Raw genomic sequence first — 22,331 nt, 5'->3', positions numbered from 1 at the left:
TTAATAACACTAAGTTGTAAACCGAGCTAATGATGGAAGAAACCCTAATCGATGTTCTAATGTTAGAAACTATATAAGGATATTATAGATTGTGCATGCATATGATATATATATTTTTTATTTAACACAATTATTTCTCAAGTCTATTTGGTGTAGTTCTCACAAAATAATCATAATTTCATCATCATCATCATCATAATGGTGAGAAAAAATATACACAACTTAGTTCTATTAACAAAAACCTTAAAGTCAAGTTAATGATAATAGAGTTGTTTAATATTATAAATCAACTCAATTCTTCTCACATTTCTTAATGGGATTATTTAGGATTTTACATGTTCATTATTACCTTTTGAACTACTATTTTGAATATAAGAGAAAAACCTCGTAAAGTTTTTTTTTTCTTTTTTAGTGAATGATAAATTTATCGAAAGATAAGTGTTATTATCAACACTTAAATTTTTTTACTATGTAAAGTTGTTGACATCTTCTAAAATTTATCGAATGAGATCTTAAACTTTTGATTTTTGCTGAGTGAGTTTAGTACAAAAAATCTATGCAATGGAGTTTCCATCTTTGATGAGTTCATTTGGTACATCACAATCGACCTAATATTATTACATAACGTTAACCAATCAAAGGCTTCTCAAAGTTGACCCATCAAAACCTTCAATGTGGCATGGACGTGAGTGTCGATCGACTTCTCATGCCTCGTCGTATACTTACTAGAGGAGTTTATGACTTCATGGCCAGAGAGAGAGAGAGAGAGAGAGAGAGAGAGAGAGAGTCCAATTTATTGTAGTTGTTGGCATTGGTGAGTATATTTATGCTCCTTTGGCCATTTATTTCATGGAGGCGGTGGAGGCCTGTTGTTTGTGTAAGCATAGCTCCTTTCGTTTCTTTCATTGTTTGTGAGAATACGAGGGGTTAGAGCATGCATGCATGCTCATGAATGCTCACCCACTCGAACGAGTTCATGAATTCACGGCACTTAATGGTGTGGTTGTGGGAGGAAGACGGTCACGAGGTGCATTAGAGCTGCCATGAAATGACACGGTTTTGTCATTTGTAGTTAGATTTGCTATCAAAGCCTCTTTCTTCCATCGCAAATCTCTAGAATTCATTGCATGGCCTTGCAATTGTTTCCTCTCGAAACTAGAATTCAATTGATGATCACAAATTATCTAGTGTTGTACTTGATTGATCAAACTATGCTCACCTTGAAACATAATCCTATTTTATGAAACAAATTATTTATGTGTTGCTAATTGCATTTTTCTGTGGTTCATTTTCTGAAGGTGATCTCATCTGTTGACATAGGAAACAAATTATTGGAGGAGAAAAGATGATAGAATTCACTGACTACTTGTTAATTAATCATATAATCAATCCTATTTTCTTTTATATTTATCTCATGTTTCTTAATTTCTATTTGTGCTCATTTCTTCCTAATTATTTATTTTGAGCTTTGTCATCTCCCCTTTGGAATTCCTAATCTCATTTAAAAGATGTATCCTTTTAACCCAGTAGCTTATTATTATTATTATTATTATTATTATTATTATTATTATTATTATTATTATTATTAAATTTGCAATTTTTCATGTACTGAATTTAGCAACACCAGAAAGGAAACCATTAAAGTAGCCAAAAATAGATTAGCAAAGACTTAGATTTTGATGGTTGATAACTCTCCAAGTCGGAGGGATAGATCCTCTCCAACCACGCCTTCAAAGTCACCATCCAATTGCCACATCATAGCCGTCCATTACGATGGGGCCCCTTCCCTATCGCTCGTAGAGGTCCAACCCACTACGCGGGATTTGAATCCTCCATCATAACTGCGCCCGTACAATAATTGGAGGCGATCCCAGCCCTACGCCGTCCGTACGGTCTCGGGAGGGATTTCAGGCATTTAAGGTCACTCTACTCGTCCACCATTGAATCGTCCTCCTTTGATGGGTGTTGGATGAAAGGCCATTTATGAACCCTACTTACTGTCCACGCCCTCCCCTTCATGATCCCATCAATGAATTGAAAGCCTTCCCAGCCTCCTTGTTTTGCTCAACCTCTCTCTCTCTCTCCCCACTTGTCAGTGATGGATGGCTCATGGCATGTCTTGCAGACATGTATATAAATATGCCTTGTGGCAGACTTAGTACATGAAAGAGTGCGTACAGCTCGAGAAAGAGTTCTTCCAGGAGGAAGAAGCAGGTGAGGGGGAGTGAGGCTATGGATCATGCCGAGCTCTCGCTTGGCCTTCCTGGATCGATGATGAGTGAGATCACGAGTAGTGCATCTACGGAATCAGATGCGATTGCTAAGAGGAAAAGGAAGATGCAGCAGACTTGGGATCATGGGATTGATCTCCACCTCAATCATCCCCTCCCTTTAGAATGGGAACAATGCCTGGACTTACAAGTGAACACCTTCTCTCTATCTCTCTCTCCCTCCCTCCCTGTTCTTCTCATATATCACACAGCTAGATGGCATCTCAGTGTTGTAACCTTGATTTGTGGCAGTCGGGGAACATGTACTACTTGAACAGGAAGACGATGAAGAAGAGTTGGGTGAGGCTCGAGGAGAAGTCGATGAAGTTGGAGCTTAACATCTCAACCTTTGGGAGCTCAGAGACGAAGAAACAGTGCAGCTCAAGTGGCAGCAGCATGATGGCATTAGTCTGTGTGAACTGCCATCTCCTCGTCATGCTGCGCAAGTCATCTCCTTCATGTCCGAACTGCAAGTACGTGCACTCATTGCCGCCGCCTCCTCCTCCTCCTCAGAAGCTCCAAGCCGTCAAGCCCTTGGAAACTCTCAGCCTCCTCCATTGATTCCACTGCAGGTAAACCAATGCATGCAGTCGCTTCAGAAACCCTAACAAGATAAAGGGGTGTGTGTGTGTGTGTGTGTGTGTGTTTATATATGAAGGTACAAAACCTCCATGTTCAAAGAGGTGATGGACGTGATACAGAAGCTTCGACTTGTCTTCTTTGTGAGTTGCACTTAGGGCAGTTTGGTTGGTGGATGGACATGATGAATGCCACATTCTACTCCTTTGCCTCTTTCGTCCACTGCATGTGATGCTAAACTGAGAGCTAAAATTTGTGAGGAGGAACTGGCAGTCACAAACCCAGATGGGTGTGCATGCATCTGCATCTCCAACATTTTACAAGGGTTTGGAACTCCTGCTCATGCAATGGGTTGTCCGATCAATTTGATTAGGATAATGTTATTTAGGTACTACAAAAAAAAAAAAACCCCTCCTGGGAGATAACTCTGACATCTACATGTCAGAGTTGAGGTTGACTTGGTCTCATCTTGGGGCAAAACATGTGATTTATGTTTTATGATTTGTTAGATTTTATGATTGAAGATTATCTAGGCTAAGTTGGGTCATTGGATGACAAGAGCTAGAAACAAGCATTATGTGGCATGAAATATATTAAAAAAACTCATTAAATGTACTGCAACTCAATGAAATTATCCTTATGAGGAATATTTTTGAATTATAGTTATCAATAATTGGATTGGACTAATCTTTCATTTGTTACCCCATCATCCTCTTGTTGTCGTCCCCTTTTACATCGTCTTCCACTCTCCCAATTTTGGCACCGCTCTCTCTTTGGCCTTCAACTCTCTTTCTTTTCTTTGGTCGTCATCATCTTCTCTCTCGATGTTATCCTCTCTCATTACCAACAAGTTGTAACAAGTTCAGGAATAATATGAGTACATTAAAACCTGAGTTTAACAGTCTTCAAGTTGTAAGGAGGTGAAGCAAAAGATTTACAGAAAGTAACAGGAACAGACTCTGTAGTTTTACTTCACCCTGTTTTATATGAACATGGAAAGTTCTATACACTTATGGTGGAATAGCTCCAATTATTCATTAGCAATCAGGTGTTTGATTAAAGCCTGATGGTGACAATAAGTCAATGATAAAAAAAGTTGGTTGCAAATTATGCCTGAATTCAAACATAATTCAAGTACCTACTTATGTACCTGAATCCTTTTGGAAACTGGATAACCTATTCCCGATCCCAGTTTAAGCAGATTTTGGGTAGACCCAAATACCCAAGAAGAACTCTCACTTTTTTCTTTTGCGAGAAGAACTCTCACATTTGAATGAAGGTAATCATTAAGTTAAATTATTTGTTATATAACCGGATAAGATAATTAAATTCTTGATCATATGGTTGGTTCACCTCTAATAAGCATCTGGTGATTCTTCTTGCCAGGTAGGATATGAGAGCACATATACAACATGTATGAAACATTTTCAGTTGTTCCAACAAGTTGTAAGAAGTCCAGAAATAATTTACATTTATTTACTCAGATAAATATAGAAATCAACAATGAAATATTTATGAATGAAATAAACATAAAACCTGAGTTTAACAGCCTTCAGGTTGGAAGGATGTGAAGCAAGGTTTTATAGAACCTCAAATATATGTTCATACATGTAACAGGGACAGGCTTTGTAGTTTTACCTCACCCTGTTTTATATGAACATGGAAAGTTTTATAGACTTATGGTGGAATAGCCACAATTATTCATATCAATCAGATGTTTGATTTAAACCTTATGGTGACAATGAGTCGATGATAAAAAGGTTGGTTACAAATTATGCCTGAATTCAGACATAAATCAAGTACCTACTTTTCTATCTGAATCTTTTCGGAAACTGGTTAAACTATTCCCGATCCAGTTTAAGCAGATTTTCGGTAGACCCAAATACCAGAGAAGCACTCTCACATTTGAATGAAGGTATCATTAAGTTAAATTGTTTGTCATATAACAAGATAAGATAATTAAATTTTTGATCATACAAATCCAGTGCTGAGAAAGTTATCGATTTTAGAGTAACAATGTGAAATATTCTTCTCATGAAAACTAAAAATGTTACCTAAGTAGTAGCTGTGAATTATTTCTTCAATATAACCCTATGAAAATTGGTCCATGTCTCTATCTAAAATAGTTTGGTTGCTCATAAAGAGATCTTCACATTTATCAACCATATCATTCAAATTATTCAATTGGAACTTGAGAGATGAAACCTGATTAACACCAACAGACAATCTCTACAAAATTATATTCTTCATAACACCAACAGACCATTGTTCAAGTCTAGAAAACAAAGTAATGGCATATTAATAGTAGTCTCGTGTAATGGATTCATCCTTTTAACAATGTCGGTCACCAATCTATCCACTCAAGGTTTTGCCACCAGATTATTTTCTTTGATAACTGTATGATCAAGGCATAGAGATTTGTCTGGCCTATACTTTAAATTTTAGATTAGGTTTGAATTATTGGCTTGATTGAATCTGTCTAATGACCATCAATTTCTTGCAAATAGAACTAGGATTACTGATAATGTAAATTTGACTTCTGAAAATGAGGAACACGAGAACATGAAGATCATATACTATCATATTGTCTACTAATAGTTCCTTGCAGATCACAGCAACATAAGAATTCATCATCTAGAATGAGATGGAGAAGTAAAACCGAAGAGAAGTGCAACTAAAGCAGGAATCCATGTCAAAGAACATACTTGATTCGAGTGACGCTTACTTCTTTACTTAATCGAATATATTGGTCCTAAAATAGTTCAAAAATTACCATATTTTGCATGACATTGTTTGGGAAAAAACAGAGGAACAAAATGGGGGGAAGACTGAGCTTACTCGATTTTTTTGATTCCATTTGGCGAAGCCTCCCCGAGTTCCCAACAGGAAGTTCGAAGCTAGACGGCAGAGGCCGTTTGCATTGCGGGACGGCTAGAAGATAAGTACTAGAAGGGCGATGAGGGAGGAGCTCGGAGGCAAAAGGCCATCGCTACGGTTAGGGTTCTTTGTCTCGGATCTCTCGTGGGCTTTGGAGAAAGGGAGAGAGCGTAACACAGATGGGCATGGCTAGGGTTAGGGTTCTTCCTCCCCGGATCGAGAGAGAGAGAGAGAGAGAGGAGAAAGAGAGGATGAGTGGAGCCTCCGCAGACGACAAGATGGACGGATGCAAAGCGGTTAGCCGGATTTCCTGTCCTTCATCGGGACACGTGGATGGTCGAGATGACGTCTTCGTCGAACGTTAGCCAAATCCAAGCGACTGCTGGCCGCAGGGCCCGGCCCAGACTTAGCCTTTAGATGAACACTACCCCTCATCATCGTCTCTGTCTCTCAGCTTGGCTGCAGTGTCCGGTGATGGCAGCCAGACGACCTCCACAGTCTCGGGAGGCGCCTCCTGTCATTCGACCGATTCAAGTCACTGCCCACCGGCGCCCCTTCAATCGGTCGGTGGTTTCTTATCGGCCTACATCTGCGTCCAGGTTTTTGACTTTATCCTCTTCTTCCCAATCTTCTATCTTGTGTCCACATTCTCTTCTGAGCCTTCACGTTTCGGGAGAGAATGATACTACTGAGAAAGAATAGGAATACTTGTTAGATTTTCCTTGAAAATTAAGCTGGATAAAAGATTTCGTGGAGATTCCAAAGGGGATGAATCAGGGCTTATGTAAGATTGCTGCTGCGGAGGGCTACTTCCCATGGGCTATGGAATGGAGTGTGTGTGTGTGTCTTGTCCTTGAATGTGGTCTGAGTTGACCTTCATTTCTAAATCACGAATCTGTTTCTATCTCCGGTTGTAGCTCTTTCAAAATAGTGTTCTATAACCTTATTCCAACCTATTGTAGGATTTTAGTGTGAATTTAGTATGTGCATGGAATTTACAAGCATCTTAATGGATGAACCAGAGAAACATATGTTCTTAAAAGGAGTTTAAGAGTTGTAAAAACTTGATTTTTAATTAGCATGTTAACTAACCATCCACTTGCCTACAAAGAACTTGATTATCATTGGAAACTACGTTGACTCTCTTGTTTTCTTCTCTTTCTTTTCTCTCGGAGGAAGACATATTTATTATTATAAATGGAGAGAACGATGACGAGGTTAATGCATATCTAACTTGTTTTGAAGACTTTTACGTGTTTCTTTTAAGTTGGTTGGAATTTTTTCATTAATATCTTGTGAAATCAAATCAGTTTAGGAATTCATAATCATGTTGGCTTTGAAATATAAAATGACCAAACATCTTGTTACATTAGCCGTTTGCGGGCTTTTAGTAATAGAAAGAAGTTGATCTTAGATAGCATTGATACTAATTCAAACCAATGTGATGTATTTTGCCATCGTCATAACAAGCCACAGCCTTCAACTGTTTGAACTCAGCTGCATAGTTTGTCTCCTACATTCAAGGTGCACGGTTACCATTTGTGGGAAAATCAACCAGTTCTTTATGACTCTAATTATCTTCTTAGAAAATGCATGTATATACGGAATTATTCTAAGAAGATTTACTTTTTCGAAACAGGGTTCATCTGACAGTTACACAACAATTCTTTCTCTGCAAAGCTAAAACATGTAAGCCATCTCTGTGTTTAATTCATCACATTTTGGTCGTATTTACTTCTTCGTCAGTATTTCAGAAAGTTGCTCTTCTCTCTTTTCATTGCCCTCCTTTAATCAACTTTGTATATCATTGCAGATGAATCCGAAGTAGTTCCTCGCAACTTTGCTGCAATCCCCTCTAGTCTGTTAACTGCAGAGAGAGAGGAGGCAAAGGCTGTATTAACATTGTTTCTGAAAAAACAAGGTTTGAGCAACACAGTGGCAGCGAGAGTTATCAACAAATCAGAATGTTTTGTAGATCACCTCATTTTGAAGCTCCACTTGATGCATAAGTCTCGGTATCTAGTAGGTTCGAAATCCAAAGACATGTATTTGCTTCCTTCTCCCTGAGCATTCTCTGATGCTAGCTCCAAACTTATCATCTCTATATTGCAGGGAGAGAGCTCACGACTCTTGAAATTAGAGGTGCATTCATTCCATTCCTTGAATCTCTTCTTGAAGAACATGGGGATGCATTGGTAGATTTTGTTGAGAACTTCCCAGACCCTCCAGGTATAGAAAGAGCTGCTTCGACTTCTCCAGTAAACACTACTAGTTCTAGTTCTAGTTCTAAGAAAGAAAGAGCCATAGCCCGAGTAAGTCAACTAAGTCCTGATGGCCTTCTTCCTGAACTTGTCCTCTACCTTGTGGACCTCGGTATGAAACTTGAGCAGATCAAGGACATAGTGCGTAAGTTCCCAGCTTTTGCTTACTATAGTTTGGACCGCAAAATCAAGCCTTTGGTGGAGTTTCTTCTGGAGCTTGGTGTCCCCCGATCAGACATTCCAACCATCCTTATTAAAAGGCCTCAGCTATGTGGTATCAGCTTTTCAGAGAATCTGAAGCCCATGATGGCCTATTTAGAGAACTTGGGTGTCGACAAGAGCAAATGGGCCAAGGTTATATACAGATTTCCAGCATTGCTCACCTACAGCAGACAAAAGGTGAAGGCAACCACCGATTACCTATGCGAACTAGGTGTTTCAGAGAAGAATATAGGAAAGATTCTGACACGCTGCCCCCATATCATAAGCTATAGCATCGAAGATAAGCTCAGGCCTACAGCTGATTACTTCCAGTCGATAGGTATCGACGTTGCCTCTCTTATGCACAAATGCCCTCAGACTTTTGGACTAAGCATCGAGGCGAATCTGAAGCCGGTCACAGAGTTTTTTCTTGAAAGGGGTTATAGCACAGCAGAAGTGAGTACCATGGTTCACAGATATGGAGCTCTTTATACTTTCAGCCTGGTTGATAACTTGATACCCAAATGGAACTACTTCTTAACAATGGATTATCCAAAATCAGAGCTTGTCAAATTTCCTCACTACTTTGGCTATAGCTTGGAGGAGAGGATAAAACCTAGATACAGCCGGGTACGGGAATGTGGAGTGAAGCTGGTATTGAACCAGGTGTTGTCTGTTACCAACAGTCAGTTCGAGAAGATATTGGAGAAAAAAAGGGAAAAAATATTAGATGCTCATTTTCCCCAGGGACAAAATAAATGACTTGCAAATTACTAAAAAGAACACGTGCCGTGAACTGATACGGTAGCAGATTCTCGCATGAGTTCCACCCTATGCAGCCGGTCATTGGATCTCGGAAAGGCACAGATAATGTTGTTAGGAGATGCCAGATCTGGTGCCTACTGCCTTAAAACTACATGGCAGCAGGGATCTCTTATATGTGATCCTAGCTTTAGCTTTGATCTTGCAACACTTGGTAGTTTTGCGATGTATATGTAACTACAGCATGATTACTAATGGTGCTTGTTTCGTGCAAGATATCTCTCTCAGGTTTAGAAAGTGACAGTGTACAGTTTCATACCTCTACCTTAATTCAAATTAACTTTGTAGTTGGATCCATGTCTTCTATAACCTAGAATTGTATTATGTTTCCAAAGTTCCTATGATTGCATGGCAGCAACATCTGAAGTGGTAATAGCTCCTGCAAGAATGCAGGTGGTGTGGCATCATGGAATTGTTACTTGTGATTAATTTTATGGCTACAAAGGTCCAAAAGATAAAATTGAGGTAGAAAAATTGCATTATAAGAACATTAGGGACATAAGGATATGGTTATATATACATATATATATAATATAAATCAAAGTATGTTAGGATAGATTAAGTAAAGAGAACGACGTGACAGCCAATACCTAAAACAAGCATAGTGATTCGTTAGAGCACGTACGTCATCATAAAATACGCGGTCAAAATGTTTCGTTGACTTTGACGCTGTCCAGCTTGCTTAGTTGATTCCCTCAAATGAGTGGATGGGTCGTAACCTAAAATGGAAGCCAAGACTATTACACGGTGGAATAGTTCAAAGGACTTAGCAAACAAAATCCTCATTTGATGTCAATTTCTATAGACTCATATTTGAGATGCAACTCGGATGAGTTTAGTCCCATCCAATTTTGACCCAAACAACATGACTTGACACCATACAAAATATATAAGCATATATATATATATATATATATATATATATATATATATATATATATATATATATATATATTGTCATTTTGTTCTTTAATTATTTATTGCTTCTTTCAAATTCGTGTTTACTCTTTTTCAAATAATTTATAATTTATTATATTCTGACAAAAAAGAAGACCCAATTCTAAATTGGAGATAGAGCTGAGCCGGTCCGGTCCGGTCCTGCCGGGTCTTATTGATTTGATTGGACCAGTCGTGGACCGGGTCCGATCTTCCACGACCTCTTGATTGAGCCACGCGCATCGTCGCGTTGACAAAACCAACGCCTCCTTCTGTTCCAGGAACATTTCAAGGAGGAGAAGTATAAATCACATCCGATAACCACGCAATTGCTGTCCACGATTTGCCTGCTCGTCGTTCAGGTCATTTTTCTTCTTATTTCTTCTTTTCCTCGCATGATCTGATGTCTTCCTTTTCTTGTCTTCTTTTTCTGTAATTATGTTCCTTTTGGTTCGATTCCCGGAACCGGAAGCAAATAATGTGCTTCTGCCGCGTCTTAATCTGTCGATTGATTGCTCAAGAAGCAAAATGCAGGAATCATGATGCTTAAATTTCTAATTTGTTTCCTCTATTGATGTTGTACCTCATGAAGAATGTAAAGTAAAAAGAGGTTTTTTCCCCCATCCGTTGATTATACTTAGCGGACTTCCTTTTAGATTTGGATGGTCTGGATGTTGTCAGTGATCTTTTGTTCTGGGACTGGAGTTGAATAGTTACCAAATTTGTGGATATGCTGCGAATGGTGGTTCTCGTGATCATGGAAGCAAATTAGTTTAAACTACTGAAGATGTCCGGTATTTCTTCCAAGATTAGGTTTTTTTGGGGATTTAGAGTCTCAATTGGTTAAATCTTCCGTTATCCCTTTTCTTTACATGGTTAATTCCATGGTAGATCACGTCATAGCTTATATTTCTATTTAGGGCACGTTAGTTGGGAGTATCTATATGGTGACATATGCAGAGAAGCTTGTGAGTTTTAAGATGTAAAGAGTGTTTGACATCTCTTCCATATGTTATATCTATGTTTGCAGTGGAAAGGTATGGCATCCTGCCAAGAGAATATTTCTTCTTCTGTGTTCTGTGTGTCTAATGTCCTTGGTCCATCGGGGATATTCCACTTTTCTTTAAATTGTCCAGCTCATCTGAACTTCCAAGCAGCGTTCCTGGTTGCGAGTTGTGTTTGATGATGGACCTTGTTCGGAAGGCAAAAAAGTTGGATAATTATTATGAATTTCTTTTGTTGCAGGCATTCTTTTATGTAGTGTCTTTTGTTATTTTATAGTTCATTTTCTTGCTTAATTTTTCTTAAAGGAGGCCTTTCTGTGATCTAAACTTCTTTCTGCTTTCTAACGGACCACAAGTTGTGTTATTCTTTGTTTCCTTACTGGGCATTTGTTATAGTTGTTCCAATGAGATTTTATTAGATGCATGACAAAATATGAACCATTGAAATGATGCTGCATTCATAGCCATGATGGTTTGAAAATTTTAATTCAAGTTCCAAGTTCTAACACATAGCTTTTAGAGTTTTAGTAGAAGCTCCAAGAGTTTCATTACCATTTAACAAGCTCCAGGAGGTTTTGAAGCATTGAAATTTATCACTTTATTAATATAACATGCTAGCACGCAATATACAAGTCATCACTGCAAGTGCAACAATTCAATGGGAACAAAAAAAATCAATGATGTGGACAATTAGCCAAAAATAGCAGCTCATATATAACCTTTTCAGAAGTCAGTCTGACTTGGATGATATACCAATGTAGAGAAATAACGCCTTCAATTCGATGAATAACCTTTTGCAATTAACAATTGCTCAACAGTCCTTGATGGATCCTTGAGCTCCATCAAATCTGCTGGCTTTTCTTCCATGCATTTGCTGATGACTGTCATTTGACAATGTTCTTATTTGTCATTCTAATTTTTTTAGAGTTGCTGCCCATTTCCTTTGCCAAAAACATTAGTGCAGGGACATTTTTTGACTTCGCTAGATTTGTTGTCTTAGTTTAGATAAGGGGCATAGGCAACTAACCTTGAGTTTGAGGGTCGAGTTGCAGATATGTCAGTGTGGGTTTTAAAACACTATTTCAGTTCACTGGTTCTTGACAATCTATTTTCACTATCTGTTGAATGATAAGGGCATGTTTAGCTTTTAGCTTAGCTAGTCCATTTGGAAACTTTGTGTGAGCCAAAATTGATCAAATGTTTTCTATCCACACAGCCTCTTGTATGGGCTTTTAGCTTAGCTTGAGTTTTTTTTACTAAATAAATGTTTTCTATTCACACACACACTGCCATCTGGTGGTGTTATTAATTCACTACTAGAAGTTACTTAAGTTCTTTAATTTTCCAACTATTTATTAGGATTTTTGTTATTTATGTTATTATTAACTTTTTTCAGGACACCTTTAGAAATGTCTTTGAATGTTAATCACTTGTGGTTAACACTTTTTATGTGTTTCACATGTATAGGTAAATCAAGGACTATTCAAGAATTTTTCTGGTTGTACAAGCGGATCTGAGGTTACGGAGAATGGGGTTAGTACTAATGTCTTAAATGGCTTTGTGGGCATTGATGATTTATTATTCTGTCATTTTTCTTCTTTTCAAGAATAATCAGTAGAATGTTGGTGGCATGATATTGCTATTAGCCATATGAAGTCTCTAAACCACATCACTTATATTGGATTACTCGAAGAATATGTACTTCAATGCATCAAGACTTTCACTTTCCTTATCCTTGCATAAATGATGATGGATATAATATATTCTGATCATGCTGTTAGATGTTTATTTTGGATTTCATTATAACCATGAAAAATTTTCAATTTAAAGAGTGAGAAAAATGGAATATCTTAGATGGATATATTATTGAAATATAAAATTATTTAGCCCATGCACAAGAACTCTACTTACAAGTACTGTAGGACTATATTCAACAAAGATAAATTTTCATATGTTGAAGATTTAATTTATTGAAAATTAAATTGCTCCCCCTGGATTGCCCAATATAATTACCGAACTTGTAGAATGTTAACATTAGCTAAAAGGGGCTATTTTGGACTATACTTAGTTTGACATGTAGTAAGTATCTCTTGAAATTAAATGAACAAAATACCCTTATTTATTAGATTTATGAATAGACTCCTGCTGTCCCCTTTGATCCTCTATTCTACTGAAGACTCCAACTTCCATCACAATCAGTCATCTCCTCGTTTCTTCCTATTCTCTCTCTCTATTCAGTCCTAGGTGTATTAGCCACAATGGTGTTGCATCTTTTTCTTTGTTACCATCAGTGTTTTAGACATAGTGTGTTTTCTATAATTCCCATATAAGTTGAGGTGATTTATGAGTAGACTAGGTTAATGTACTAAATCCAAGGGAAAGTAAGTTTTAAAAACACAAATTAACAACGCCAAGTGGGATGTGACCTAATTTGAGAATCTTTATTGAAGAAATATTTTCTGATAATTGAGGTTCAAATTCTAATATCATGAAACTGGAGAGTTCAAAATAAAACTTCTTTTTAATAGATTAAGTTGCAGGGATATCAGGTTAGGTGCAACATGGTTTATGTATTGCCAATTAATGTGTCTTTGTGATGACTGAAAAATTATGCTGATCTAGGCTCAATCATCAATATCATCCACCATAACTGAATTATAGAGGTGTTTTTTATGCTGCTTTGGCCAATGTAAGTAATTATACTTTACAAATAATAATATTGTCGAAACAAAAGAGTAAAATATTATTTTATTATTGTTAGCATGAAGATACACTTAAAATTTTTATGATATTTGAAGAAAAGGGATATTATGGATGTCTACTCCAAGAGAGAAATAGGGTGAGATGGAATGAGAAATGAGATTGTGTAAGCAATTATAAAAGCCACTGGTTTGATGGAGTGAAATTAAATATGAGAAGACAGAAAGTGATCTAAAGTTCATTGAGAAAAGGAGTTTAATTGATGCAAGAACAGACAGAGAGAGAAAAGGCATAAATCTATATATTTTACACTTAAAACCATCAAAAGAGTGGTCCGAATATGTCTACCTTAATAAAACTGTTTGAAGGATCTAGCTGCATCTTCCCTTTTGTGTGGCCAGGATGAAATGGGGCCAAATAAACTTGATCAAAGTTTGGAGAGCAAAGGCCTTGATATCTTATATCTGAACAGAGACAAATTTGCGACTTTTAATTTCAAATATATATTCACATTTCACATCACCTTAATTTTGTGTTGTTCTTGGTTCTATTTTTTGAGGGCCAGCCTTGGAACAATTATAAGGTTGTCTCTTTGTCATTTTGGTGAACATTATTCGAATCATGGAAGCAGTGATAATGCTATGTATATTGACCTTCTCTAGGCCCTGCATTGACAGGATTTTCATATGCTGGTTCACCCTTTTTTATCTTACTTTTCCTTTTTCCTGGTCCTATAGTCTTTTGTTCTCTTCTTTTGTTTTCCTTTTTGCTTTTATGTTTTATCTATATATGACTATGTAGCCCCTGAGATCTGGTATTAAGGTTTCTGCCTTCTGACATTCTTGTTTTCTGGTATAAAAGGAACTAAAGATCATCTTGCCTTACCCCTTTCCAGTTTTTATGGACTGTTGAAGTTTGTTCTTGGTCATGCTTATGCAACACGTCAACAGACTATAAAGAATAGCATAAGGAATTAGGTTTAGTGGATAATATCGTGATCAAATAGAAGATCCTTTATGAGCTCATTTAATTATATAAATTTTTTGGAAAGCAACCAGATTCTTGTTTCTCAAATTGTTTGGATTTACAGTGTGTTGTGTTGCTGAAATGGTTGTTTGTCTTTTCCTTTTAACTGTTGTATACCCCTTTTTCTTATCGTTGTTTTCAGGAGTCGTGTGACATGGAATGAGGCAAACTTGTATGAGATTGAAGCAAATAAACCAGTGAGGCAGAAAATTACCGAACCTAAGACACCCTTTCACCCTAGGGTGGATGATGATGGTCTATTTGTGAAGCTTGATTGATCTAAATTCCATTTTTAATTTTGTATCATGTAACATGCTAATGATTGACCATAAATAAATATATTAAAATACTCAGTATTTGCTGGTGCAGGCTCACTGTCACCAAGACATGCATTTGATGAATGCTTGGATGACGAAGAAGATATTCAAACTGATTTGGATAATGTGGCTCCTCCAAGCAGAAGGTATTTTGAGAATAGGGGTTGGCCTTCTTCAGGAGATGAAGCCAATGCCATGGATGAAGATGAAGGTTGGTTGCTACTTCTTTCAAATATTTAGCTTCAGCCTTCATCATCTAGTTGCAAATATTAGTTGCATTTTTAGTTATAATTTCTCGATTTTGTGGCTCGACAAATGCTCGTACTTCCCAAATATATCATGATTCTATTACTGATGCATGGTCTTCGTCTTTCATTCTGTTTTCCCAACTTTGTATTTGTTTATAACCTACTAACTCATGTGAACTTTGTTGTAAATCTTTCTTTTTCTTTTTATCTTGACTCATAACGTTAGTCCTGGAAAATTTTTTTAGTACTGGTGGTGTCAAAAGCAGTACTCATGCTGTGGTGCATAAATCCAGTGTCCTCGCATGATCCCTTGTTTTACTTTGTCCTCTGATTTGTCATGCCATAACCCAAATGGGCAAGTGGTTGATGTCTTCCAGGATCATGTGACTAATCCAAGGGTTGCATGTTGGCTGTCTTTTGCATGCATTATTGTTACCATAGTTTTGTCCAACTCCAACTGGCAAACAAAATACGTCAATGATATCTTCACCATTTGAACTCCTGATTTATATCAGATTCTGAGATGGATAAAGCAAGATTAAGTTTCAAGGAGCACCGGAAGGCACATTACGATGAATTCCGAAAGGTAAAGGAGCTCATGCGAACTGGATCCCTTGTAGATGATGAGGTTGAGGAAGATGGTGACAGCCAGGAAAATGCTACAGAGAAACACAATTCACCTTCTGCCCTGGTTGATATGGGGAAGAATTGACATAGCTCAAAATGGTGTACCAAATAAACTGAATCAAAGAAATCACTCCCTTGATGATGGAGTCTCCTACCTGGTTTTAATGGCAACGACAACCAACGACATTTACTTTGAAATCCAGGCAGTCAATATTACTTTCTGATGTATGCTATATTCATTGAGATTCGAGTGAAATATGTAACATTGACTTTGTCACTTTCCTGTTTGGTAATTCTGGAGTTCTGATTAAAAGAAAAGGAGTATTGATGTTCTTTTTGGAGAAACCTTCTATATATGTCATGTATGCCAGCAGTTATTCAAGAATTTTCATGTCATAAAATCTCCACAATGCATGCCCTTTTTTCTTGGACAAGAAAAAACTCAGTTCTTTTGTGTTCTATGCATTTAAATTTTTCCTTGGAAAGAAAATGCAACAGTTGCTCGAGTATGATTGATGATAGCTATATGTGGTATGTTCTTCTAAGAATCTGATGAAACTAGGCTCCATTTATATTACAAGACCTATGAGACTGCGTTGACTTTCAATTTACTAATTTGATGACTTGTGCTGCCAACAATACATAGCTTATAAAATAAATCGAGTCCTTTCCTAATAGTTTTTAAATAAGGATGCAAATATCTCTTAGTACATAATAATAATTGTGTTACGGTCGATCAAATCTTGAACTAAGATTCATTAACTAATCAATCTTGTTTTGTTGAAGTCAAAATATATTTCGCGAATAGAAACGGGACACGCGTCGAATCCGAATCTTTCTACGAATACGGATAAAAAGAATACTGGTCTTAAATAAATGTTGTAATTGAACCGTATACGGGTCGGATTCAAAAGCGGCTCCGACCGTCCCTCGGAAATCGAGGACTTCAAACTCGTCGGTCTAAGTCCGATCGAGTTAATCGAACGGCTGAGATCTCTCCACAAAGGCCCGACTCGTGGCATATAAATAGCGACGGGAGGCTGCTGCAGAATCTTGTAGTATCTGCTCGGTCTCTTCGTCACTCGGCTTCCGGAGGTCGCGTGGGCGCGTCTTGGCGAGGCGGGAAAGAGAGAGAGAGAGAGAGAGGCGGCGATAGGCGACGGAGAGGTAATGTACGATTCTTGTGGTTTTTCTTGCGAGGATCCGCGGTGGCTTCGTCATTTTGGATTGGGTTCTCGTCTTGGTTCTCCTTCGACTTGGATCTTGGTTTCTTCGGATCTGCCCGTCGTCTGACGGCTTCGCTTGTTTAGGATTGGAGGAATATTTTGTCTTTGATGGAGTAATCAGTTTTTTGGATTATGCTTGCGAGTTTTCTTTTGGCGCTGCAGAGTAAAGAACTGTTTTCGCTCCGTCTTCTCCTGATTTTATATAAGGGTTTCTACTGTTCGATGTGTTTTTGATTAGGATGGAGGGAAAAGGGAAGGGGGAGCTCGGATGCAATTTTAAGGTATTTATAGGGTGTTGGCTTCCGGTGTTGCAAGAATTAGCTTTTGCTGGTACGGTTGATGGGTAAACGGGGGAAATTTTGGTGTAGGATACGAGTTGTATCCGTGATAGTTCTGGCGCAATTGTGCATAATTGAGTGTAAAGATCGCCTATTGGAAAAAATGTTCTGAATAATGTATGTATGTCTCTGAGTTTATAACCGATGTGCTTTTCTTGATGATAGACTGCAAAAAGACAAGAATAAAATACACAAGAACATTTTTTTACAGCAAGTGGATTGCAACCATTGCAAAATGGATAACCTTTTCCAATTTTTTGAATGCTTGATGTCAACAGTTTCGTTGGATTGACCGAATGGCACCCGCAGTTGCATTGGAATGCACTAAGCAAAGCAGATGAAGAAGATTTCGAAGATTTCACAGGACCGTTCTTCTAAAGCAAAGGGGAAACCACCGAGATCGGCTCAAGGACATGGTTCTGGCTCCATCCCTGATTGCCAGCATGATTCCAAGAAAATGGTTGAAACTGAAGGTTCTGGCAGCGCAATACGTGCTAATTCCTCAGGCAATTCCAGTTCTCCAAAGAGGAAGAAGTGTGTAGATGTAAATGTGGACAGATGCAATGGCTTCAATGCCCCACTGGAGGTGATTTCTTTGTCCAAGAAATCTGGTTCCAAAAGAAAGACACCGACAATGAGATTAAGGTCAGAGCCAGAACATATTGAGATGCTCCGAGAGAAACTGCCCTCGAAGAGTGTGACAACTGTTGGCATTAGCACTTCATCTTCGATCCATGGGAGTGAGAAGATACGTGAGCAGAACATTGGCCCCGATATGAAGGGTGGGTTATCAGGAAAATCCGTGCCTTCAAAAACAGCCCCCATGAGTGACACATACTTAGCGCTGATGAAACAATGTGAGACACTTCTCAAGAAATTATTGGCACACCATTTTGCTTGGGTCTTTGACCACCCAGTGGATGCAGTGAAGTTGAATATTCCAGACTATCACACTATCATTAAGCGTCCAATGGATTTGGGTACCATCAAGAGTAAATTAACCTCGGGTGCTTACTCCAGTCCATGCGGTTTTGCCTCAGATGTGAGGCTTACTTTTAAGAATGCAATGACATATAACCCACCCAGTGATGATGTCCATATCATGGCAGTTACACTGAGCAAGTTCTTTGAATCTCGGTGGAAATTTATAGAAAAGAAGTTAGCTGCAGCAGATGCACATATTGAAAAAGAAACCCAATCAAATAAGGCAGAGTTGTCCAAGAAAAGGAAAATGCCTCCTCCTGACTACAATAGTCCTGTGCCCGAGAGGAAAAAATCCAAGATGATGGATGAGGAGAACCAAAGTCTGAACAGATGCCTGGAGTCTCTTCTGGCAGACCTGTCAGATCACATTATCGATTTTCTGAGCTGGCAGAGTGGCAATATGAACCAGAGCATTGAGGAAATAAAAACTCATATTGATTCATTTTGTGATGACACACTCTTTAAGTTACGGACGCTTTTGGATAACTATATAAAGGAAAGAGAGGTGCAGCAACCGGTGAAAACTGAACGTGTGAATGACACTGGTGTCTGCACCTCACAGATGCGTCCTTGCAAAGGTTTACCTCCATGCTTGTGCATTTGCTTCTTTGAGTGCGGGACGTAGTTATGTGAGTTTGAAAATTAAGCTTGTCTTCTTGTTCATTTACAGGCAATGATCTTGATGATGAGGATGTAGATATCTGTGATGGTGATCTTCCCGTGCCTAGTTACCCGCCTTTGGAGCTACAAAAGGACTTAGGTGCTGCAACCACCGAGTACAGCAGTTCAAGCGGTTCCAGTAGTGATTCAGGTTCTTCTAGTGGTGTGTACATTCTCACATGCATTAAAATATGTGCATTTTTCTTGAATTCATTTTGTTTTAGCTGATTGATTTAATTTCTGTTTTCTAGTTTTTTTTCACATTGGTTTTATTCCATTCACCAATCAGCAACATCTTCATGCAATTACATTTAAGTCGAACTTTGGCCTTGAAGTGATTATAATGTGCCGTGATAGTTTTTTGAATATGTTAGACAGTGCCTGGGTTTGTTGTGTCTTTTGATTGTAATAATTTTCAAGTATGCAAAGATCATTTTGTTTTTTTACACCATCTGAAGCTGGTGATGAAATGATCATAGCAAAATTCATAAGATGTTTTTGAGGACCATAGCTTGTGAGTTTCAGTGTCATGCCAACAGTTACTACTCTATTTTCTTTCATGCATATCTAGCTTTAGTTGAGAGGATGTGGGCAGAATGTTATAAAAGCGCAGATCTCCACTACAGGAGTAGTGTTAATTCCCTTTCCTGCCTGCATGATATGACCAATTATTTCAAGTGTTCCATAGATATTGGCTTGGTTGTTCTGATCGATTTGACAACTAACATGGTGCACTCTCATTTTTGCACTGAAAATTACTTTTCCATTAGTTTGATTTTTAAGATATATAGAGCAGCTTTTATGTGCTTTATCTTTCGAGTGATAAGAGAAGGCAAGCACTTTCTCACTTTTGTATATGATTATAATTATTTGTTTGTTTTGGAACCTTTTACTACTTGGAACCTCCTATGCTGAATATGGGCAGATGTGTTTTTTTGTTATGGAATACTGCATTTGTTCATAAATGATATGTATTACTTAGTTTGCTCTAGCATGCCTAAGATATTTGTAGCAGGAGTAAAATGCATTACTCTTCTAGTTGCCGAAAAGTGGTTGTTGATCTATGGCTCTATTGGTTGGAAGAGAGCTATGGATAATACCTTTCCATTGTTTCATAAATAGATAGGCTGTGGTTAACCTTCTCGATGTTAAGTCAATTTTTTTGTTTTCTTTATCATTTGTAGTGACCTTTGCTGAAAAGTTTCACAGCATAAGACACAAGTTTAGTAGTTTTACATTTTGTTGACAACTATTGTAGATTCTGACTGAATGTTTCTATTTTCAGACTCCGACAGTTCTAGTGGAAGTGATTCAGAGGATGAGGTTTCTATTCCAAAAAGTGCTGCCGAGGTATGTCTAACAACATGACACTATTTTGCAAGGTGTATAAATGCTTCCTGGATGATGGACATAGGTTGTTTTATAGTTAAATACCCTCTCCACTTGTTGGTCTTTCTTTTTATGCACTATGCTTGGCCAGTCTTTTTCTGGTGTTATTTTAAGAATTAAAACATTCAAACTTGAAATTTCTATTTCTGTTGTTCTGTATCAGGAAAATTCAGGAAATAAGGCATGTTCAGATCATGAGAAAAGTGACATAATAAAGCCATTTGATGTAAATAGTGAGTTCTTGATATGCTTAACCTTCAATTTGAGAGGAAAGAAATCAAATATATTGGTTCCTCGTTCTGCATTGGATGGGCTTTACTGGTGCTATTGGCAAAATGTAGGACCTTTGAGTGGGTTGACTCCGTCCGAGATGGATGTTGATTCAAAGCCCTTGTCAGTTGATTCTGATGGGTGTCAAGAGGGTAAGCATGAATTTATAAGATATTTTAGTGATTCAATGGTGCTTATCTTTGCCCTCTGGAACTTTTAGGGGAGCATGCTTCATCTGAGAGGAAAGTCTCCTCAGAAAAGCTATATAGAGCAGCCTGCCTGATGAGCCGTTTTGCCGACACAATTTTAAAAGCTCAGAAGTCTCTTGACCAGGTTGGTTAAACAGAGGTCGTTAATCTGCTCCAACTTCAGTGTTTTTGCTCCTTTTCCTGTAGCCTTCTCCTTTATATCACTTGGCAGTTTATATCTATTGCTATTCTCAGGCTGATAGGGTGGATCCTGAAAAACTGCAGCGTGAGAGGGAGGAAATTGAGAGGCAGCGAAGGGAAGGTAACAATGGTTATCACCTTTAATCTCTTTGAGCTAGATATCAAAGTTCGTTTTGCTGAGAAACTTTTGTTCTTTATGGGAACAGAGAGAGCAAGGCTTCAAGCAGAAGCTAAGGCTGCTGAAGGTGCTCGTAGACGAGCAGAAGCAGAAGCTGCAGTAGAAGCTAAGCACAGAAGAGAGCGTGAGAGGGAAGTGGCACGTCAGGCCTTGTTACAGGCATGTACTTGTTTCCGTTTGGTGATCTTTTTTCAATATCATTTGTCCTATGTATTTTTTTGACATTAATGCAAATACTTGTGACATTATTGCAGATGGAGAAGACAGTGGAGATAGATGATTATCATCTGGTTCTTAAAGATCTGGAAATTCTTACAAGAACGCCCATGTCCTTCGATGAGAAGTGCCCAGGTCATTCTCTGGATGATGTAGAAGATTTCAGATTTGGAGGGAGTAACCCGATGGAGCAACTTGGGCTATTCTTGAAAGTGTATGATGAAGAAGATGAAGTGGATGACATTCGTCGGGATCGGAAGTCAAGTTCTTCCTCCTAGGAGAAGGACATGGTGCTGCACTAGCTGCATGAAAGGTACCAGATGACGAGCTGTCCTTTTATGAAATGTACATAGAGAGGGTTGAATGCAGTTTGCATCTGTGCCGGGGAGCATTGCCTTGTAATCCGATATCAAAGCGATGCATGGGCTTGTTATTCGTGAAGATAGATTGGTTTTCATACTCATATACATCTTCTCAGAACTGTAAAAGGAGCTGACTACTAAAGTCAAAAGAAGAATCCTTCATTCTTGTCTCATCAGATGTGATTTTTTTTTTTTTCATGCTGAAATGAATACTAATTGTAAAGGATCTTTTTGTTCTTTCTTCTTTTCGTGTTACTCCTTAAATTGGAATTGTAAGAGACTGAAAGAAAACTAGTGCTCACTTCTGTGAGCTTGATACTGTGTTCAGGTTCACATCATGAGCTCTGTTTATTGCATAAACCTTCAAAGGCTGAGTTGTTAGCTTCTGGTTCACATCATGATCATGTAGTGTTGTCACTGCTAAGTTGTCTCCCAGATTGCCTTTGTGGTT

The 22,331-nt window shown here is 38.1% G+C and overlaps 3 protein-coding genes and 1 long non-coding RNA gene across 4 annotated transcripts; 3 read left to right on the top strand and 1 right to left on the bottom strand.

The window, feature by feature from the left end:
* Positions 1-2,338: 2,338 nt before the first annotated feature.
* On the bottom strand, positions 2,339-5,983 carry LOC135615714 (uncharacterized). The gene is made up of 2 exons (XR_010488125.1): positions 5,688-5,983; positions 2,339-2,836 (listed from the first exon to the last, which is right to left on the bottom strand). It is a non-coding gene; the product is annotated as an uncharacterized LOC135615714 (long non-coding RNA).
* A 140-nt stretch (positions 5,984-6,123) lies between these two features.
* LOC135615709 (transcription termination factor MTERF5, chloroplastic-like) lies at positions 6,124-9,307 on the top strand. The gene is made up of 4 exons (XM_065114564.1): positions 6,124-6,325; positions 7,366-7,415; positions 7,540-7,752; positions 7,839-9,307. The coding sequence occupies exons 1-4, from the start codon at positions 6,144-6,146 to the stop codon at positions 8,948-8,950; spliced, it is 1,557 nt and encodes a 518-aa protein (XP_064970636.1). The 5' UTR covers positions 6,124-6,143; the 3' UTR covers positions 8,951-9,307.
* Positions 9,308-10,182: 875 nt separating this feature from the next.
* On the top strand, positions 10,183-16,201 carry LOC103977098 (protein phosphatase inhibitor 2). Its single transcript, XM_009392517.3, has 5 exons — positions 10,183-10,308; positions 12,418-12,483; positions 14,819-14,931; positions 15,046-15,204; positions 15,757-16,201. The coding sequence occupies exons 2-5, from the start codon at positions 12,479-12,481 to the stop codon at positions 15,951-15,953; spliced, it is 474 nt and encodes a 157-aa protein (XP_009390792.2). The 5' UTR covers positions 10,183-10,308; positions 12,418-12,478; the 3' UTR covers positions 15,954-16,201.
* Positions 16,202-17,769: 1,568 nt separating this feature from the next.
* On the top strand, positions 17,770-21,901 carry LOC135635865 (transcription factor GTE11-like). The gene is made up of 8 exons (XM_065147274.1): positions 17,770-18,994; positions 19,087-19,227; positions 20,362-20,426; positions 20,629-20,887; positions 20,956-21,068; positions 21,179-21,245; positions 21,331-21,461; positions 21,557-21,901. The coding sequence occupies exons 1-8, from the start codon at positions 17,770-17,772 to the stop codon at positions 21,794-21,796; spliced, it is 2,241 nt and encodes a 746-aa protein (XP_065003346.1). The 3' UTR covers positions 21,797-21,901.
* The last annotated feature ends 430 nt before the right edge of the window (positions 21,902-22,331 follow it).

The sequence above is a fragment of the Musa acuminata genome, chromosome BXJ1-3 (assembly GCF_036884655.1).
Source record: "Musa acuminata AAA Group cultivar baxijiao chromosome BXJ1-3, Cavendish_Baxijiao_AAA, whole genome shotgun sequence".
Classification (NCBI taxonomy): domain Eukaryota; kingdom Viridiplantae; phylum Streptophyta; class Magnoliopsida; order Zingiberales; family Musaceae; genus Musa; species Musa acuminata.
This window is presented reverse-complemented; position numbering and strand designations above follow the sequence as displayed.

Excerpts from the sequence above, each read along its gene's own strand:
- LOC135615709 (XM_065114564.1), top strand. The coding sequence starts at position 6,144 with ATGAACACTACCCCTCATCATCGTCTCTGTCTCTCAGCTTGGCTGCAG. Across the intron at positions 6,326-7,365 it reads CGGCCTACATCTGCGTCCAG|GGTTCATCTGACAGTTACAC; the intron begins GTTTTTGACTTT and ends TTTTCGAAACAG. Across the intron at positions 7,416-7,539 it reads TCTCTGCAAAGCTAAAACAT|ATGAATCCGAAGTAGTTCCT; the intron begins GTAAGCCATCTC and ends ATATCATTGCAG.
- LOC103977098 (XM_009392517.3), top strand. Across the intron at positions 14,932-15,045 it reads CCCTAGGGTGGATGATGATG|GCTCACTGTCACCAAGACAT; the intron begins GTCTATTTGTGA and ends TTGCTGGTGCAG. Across the intron at positions 15,205-15,756 it reads TGCCATGGATGAAGATGAAG|ATTCTGAGATGGATAAAGCA; the intron begins GTTGGTTGCTAC and ends GATTTATATCAG.
- LOC135635865 (XM_065147274.1), top strand. The coding sequence starts at position 17,770 with ATGAAGAAGATTTCGAAGATTTCACAGGACCGTTCTTCTAAAGCAAAG. Across the intron at positions 19,228-20,361 it reads CGGTTCCAGTAGTGATTCAG|ACTCCGACAGTTCTAGTGGA; the intron begins GTTCTTCTAGTG and ends TTCTATTTTCAG. Across the intron at positions 21,462-21,556 it reads CACGTCAGGCCTTGTTACAG|ATGGAGAAGACAGTGGAGAT; the intron begins GCATGTACTTGT and ends ACATTATTGCAG.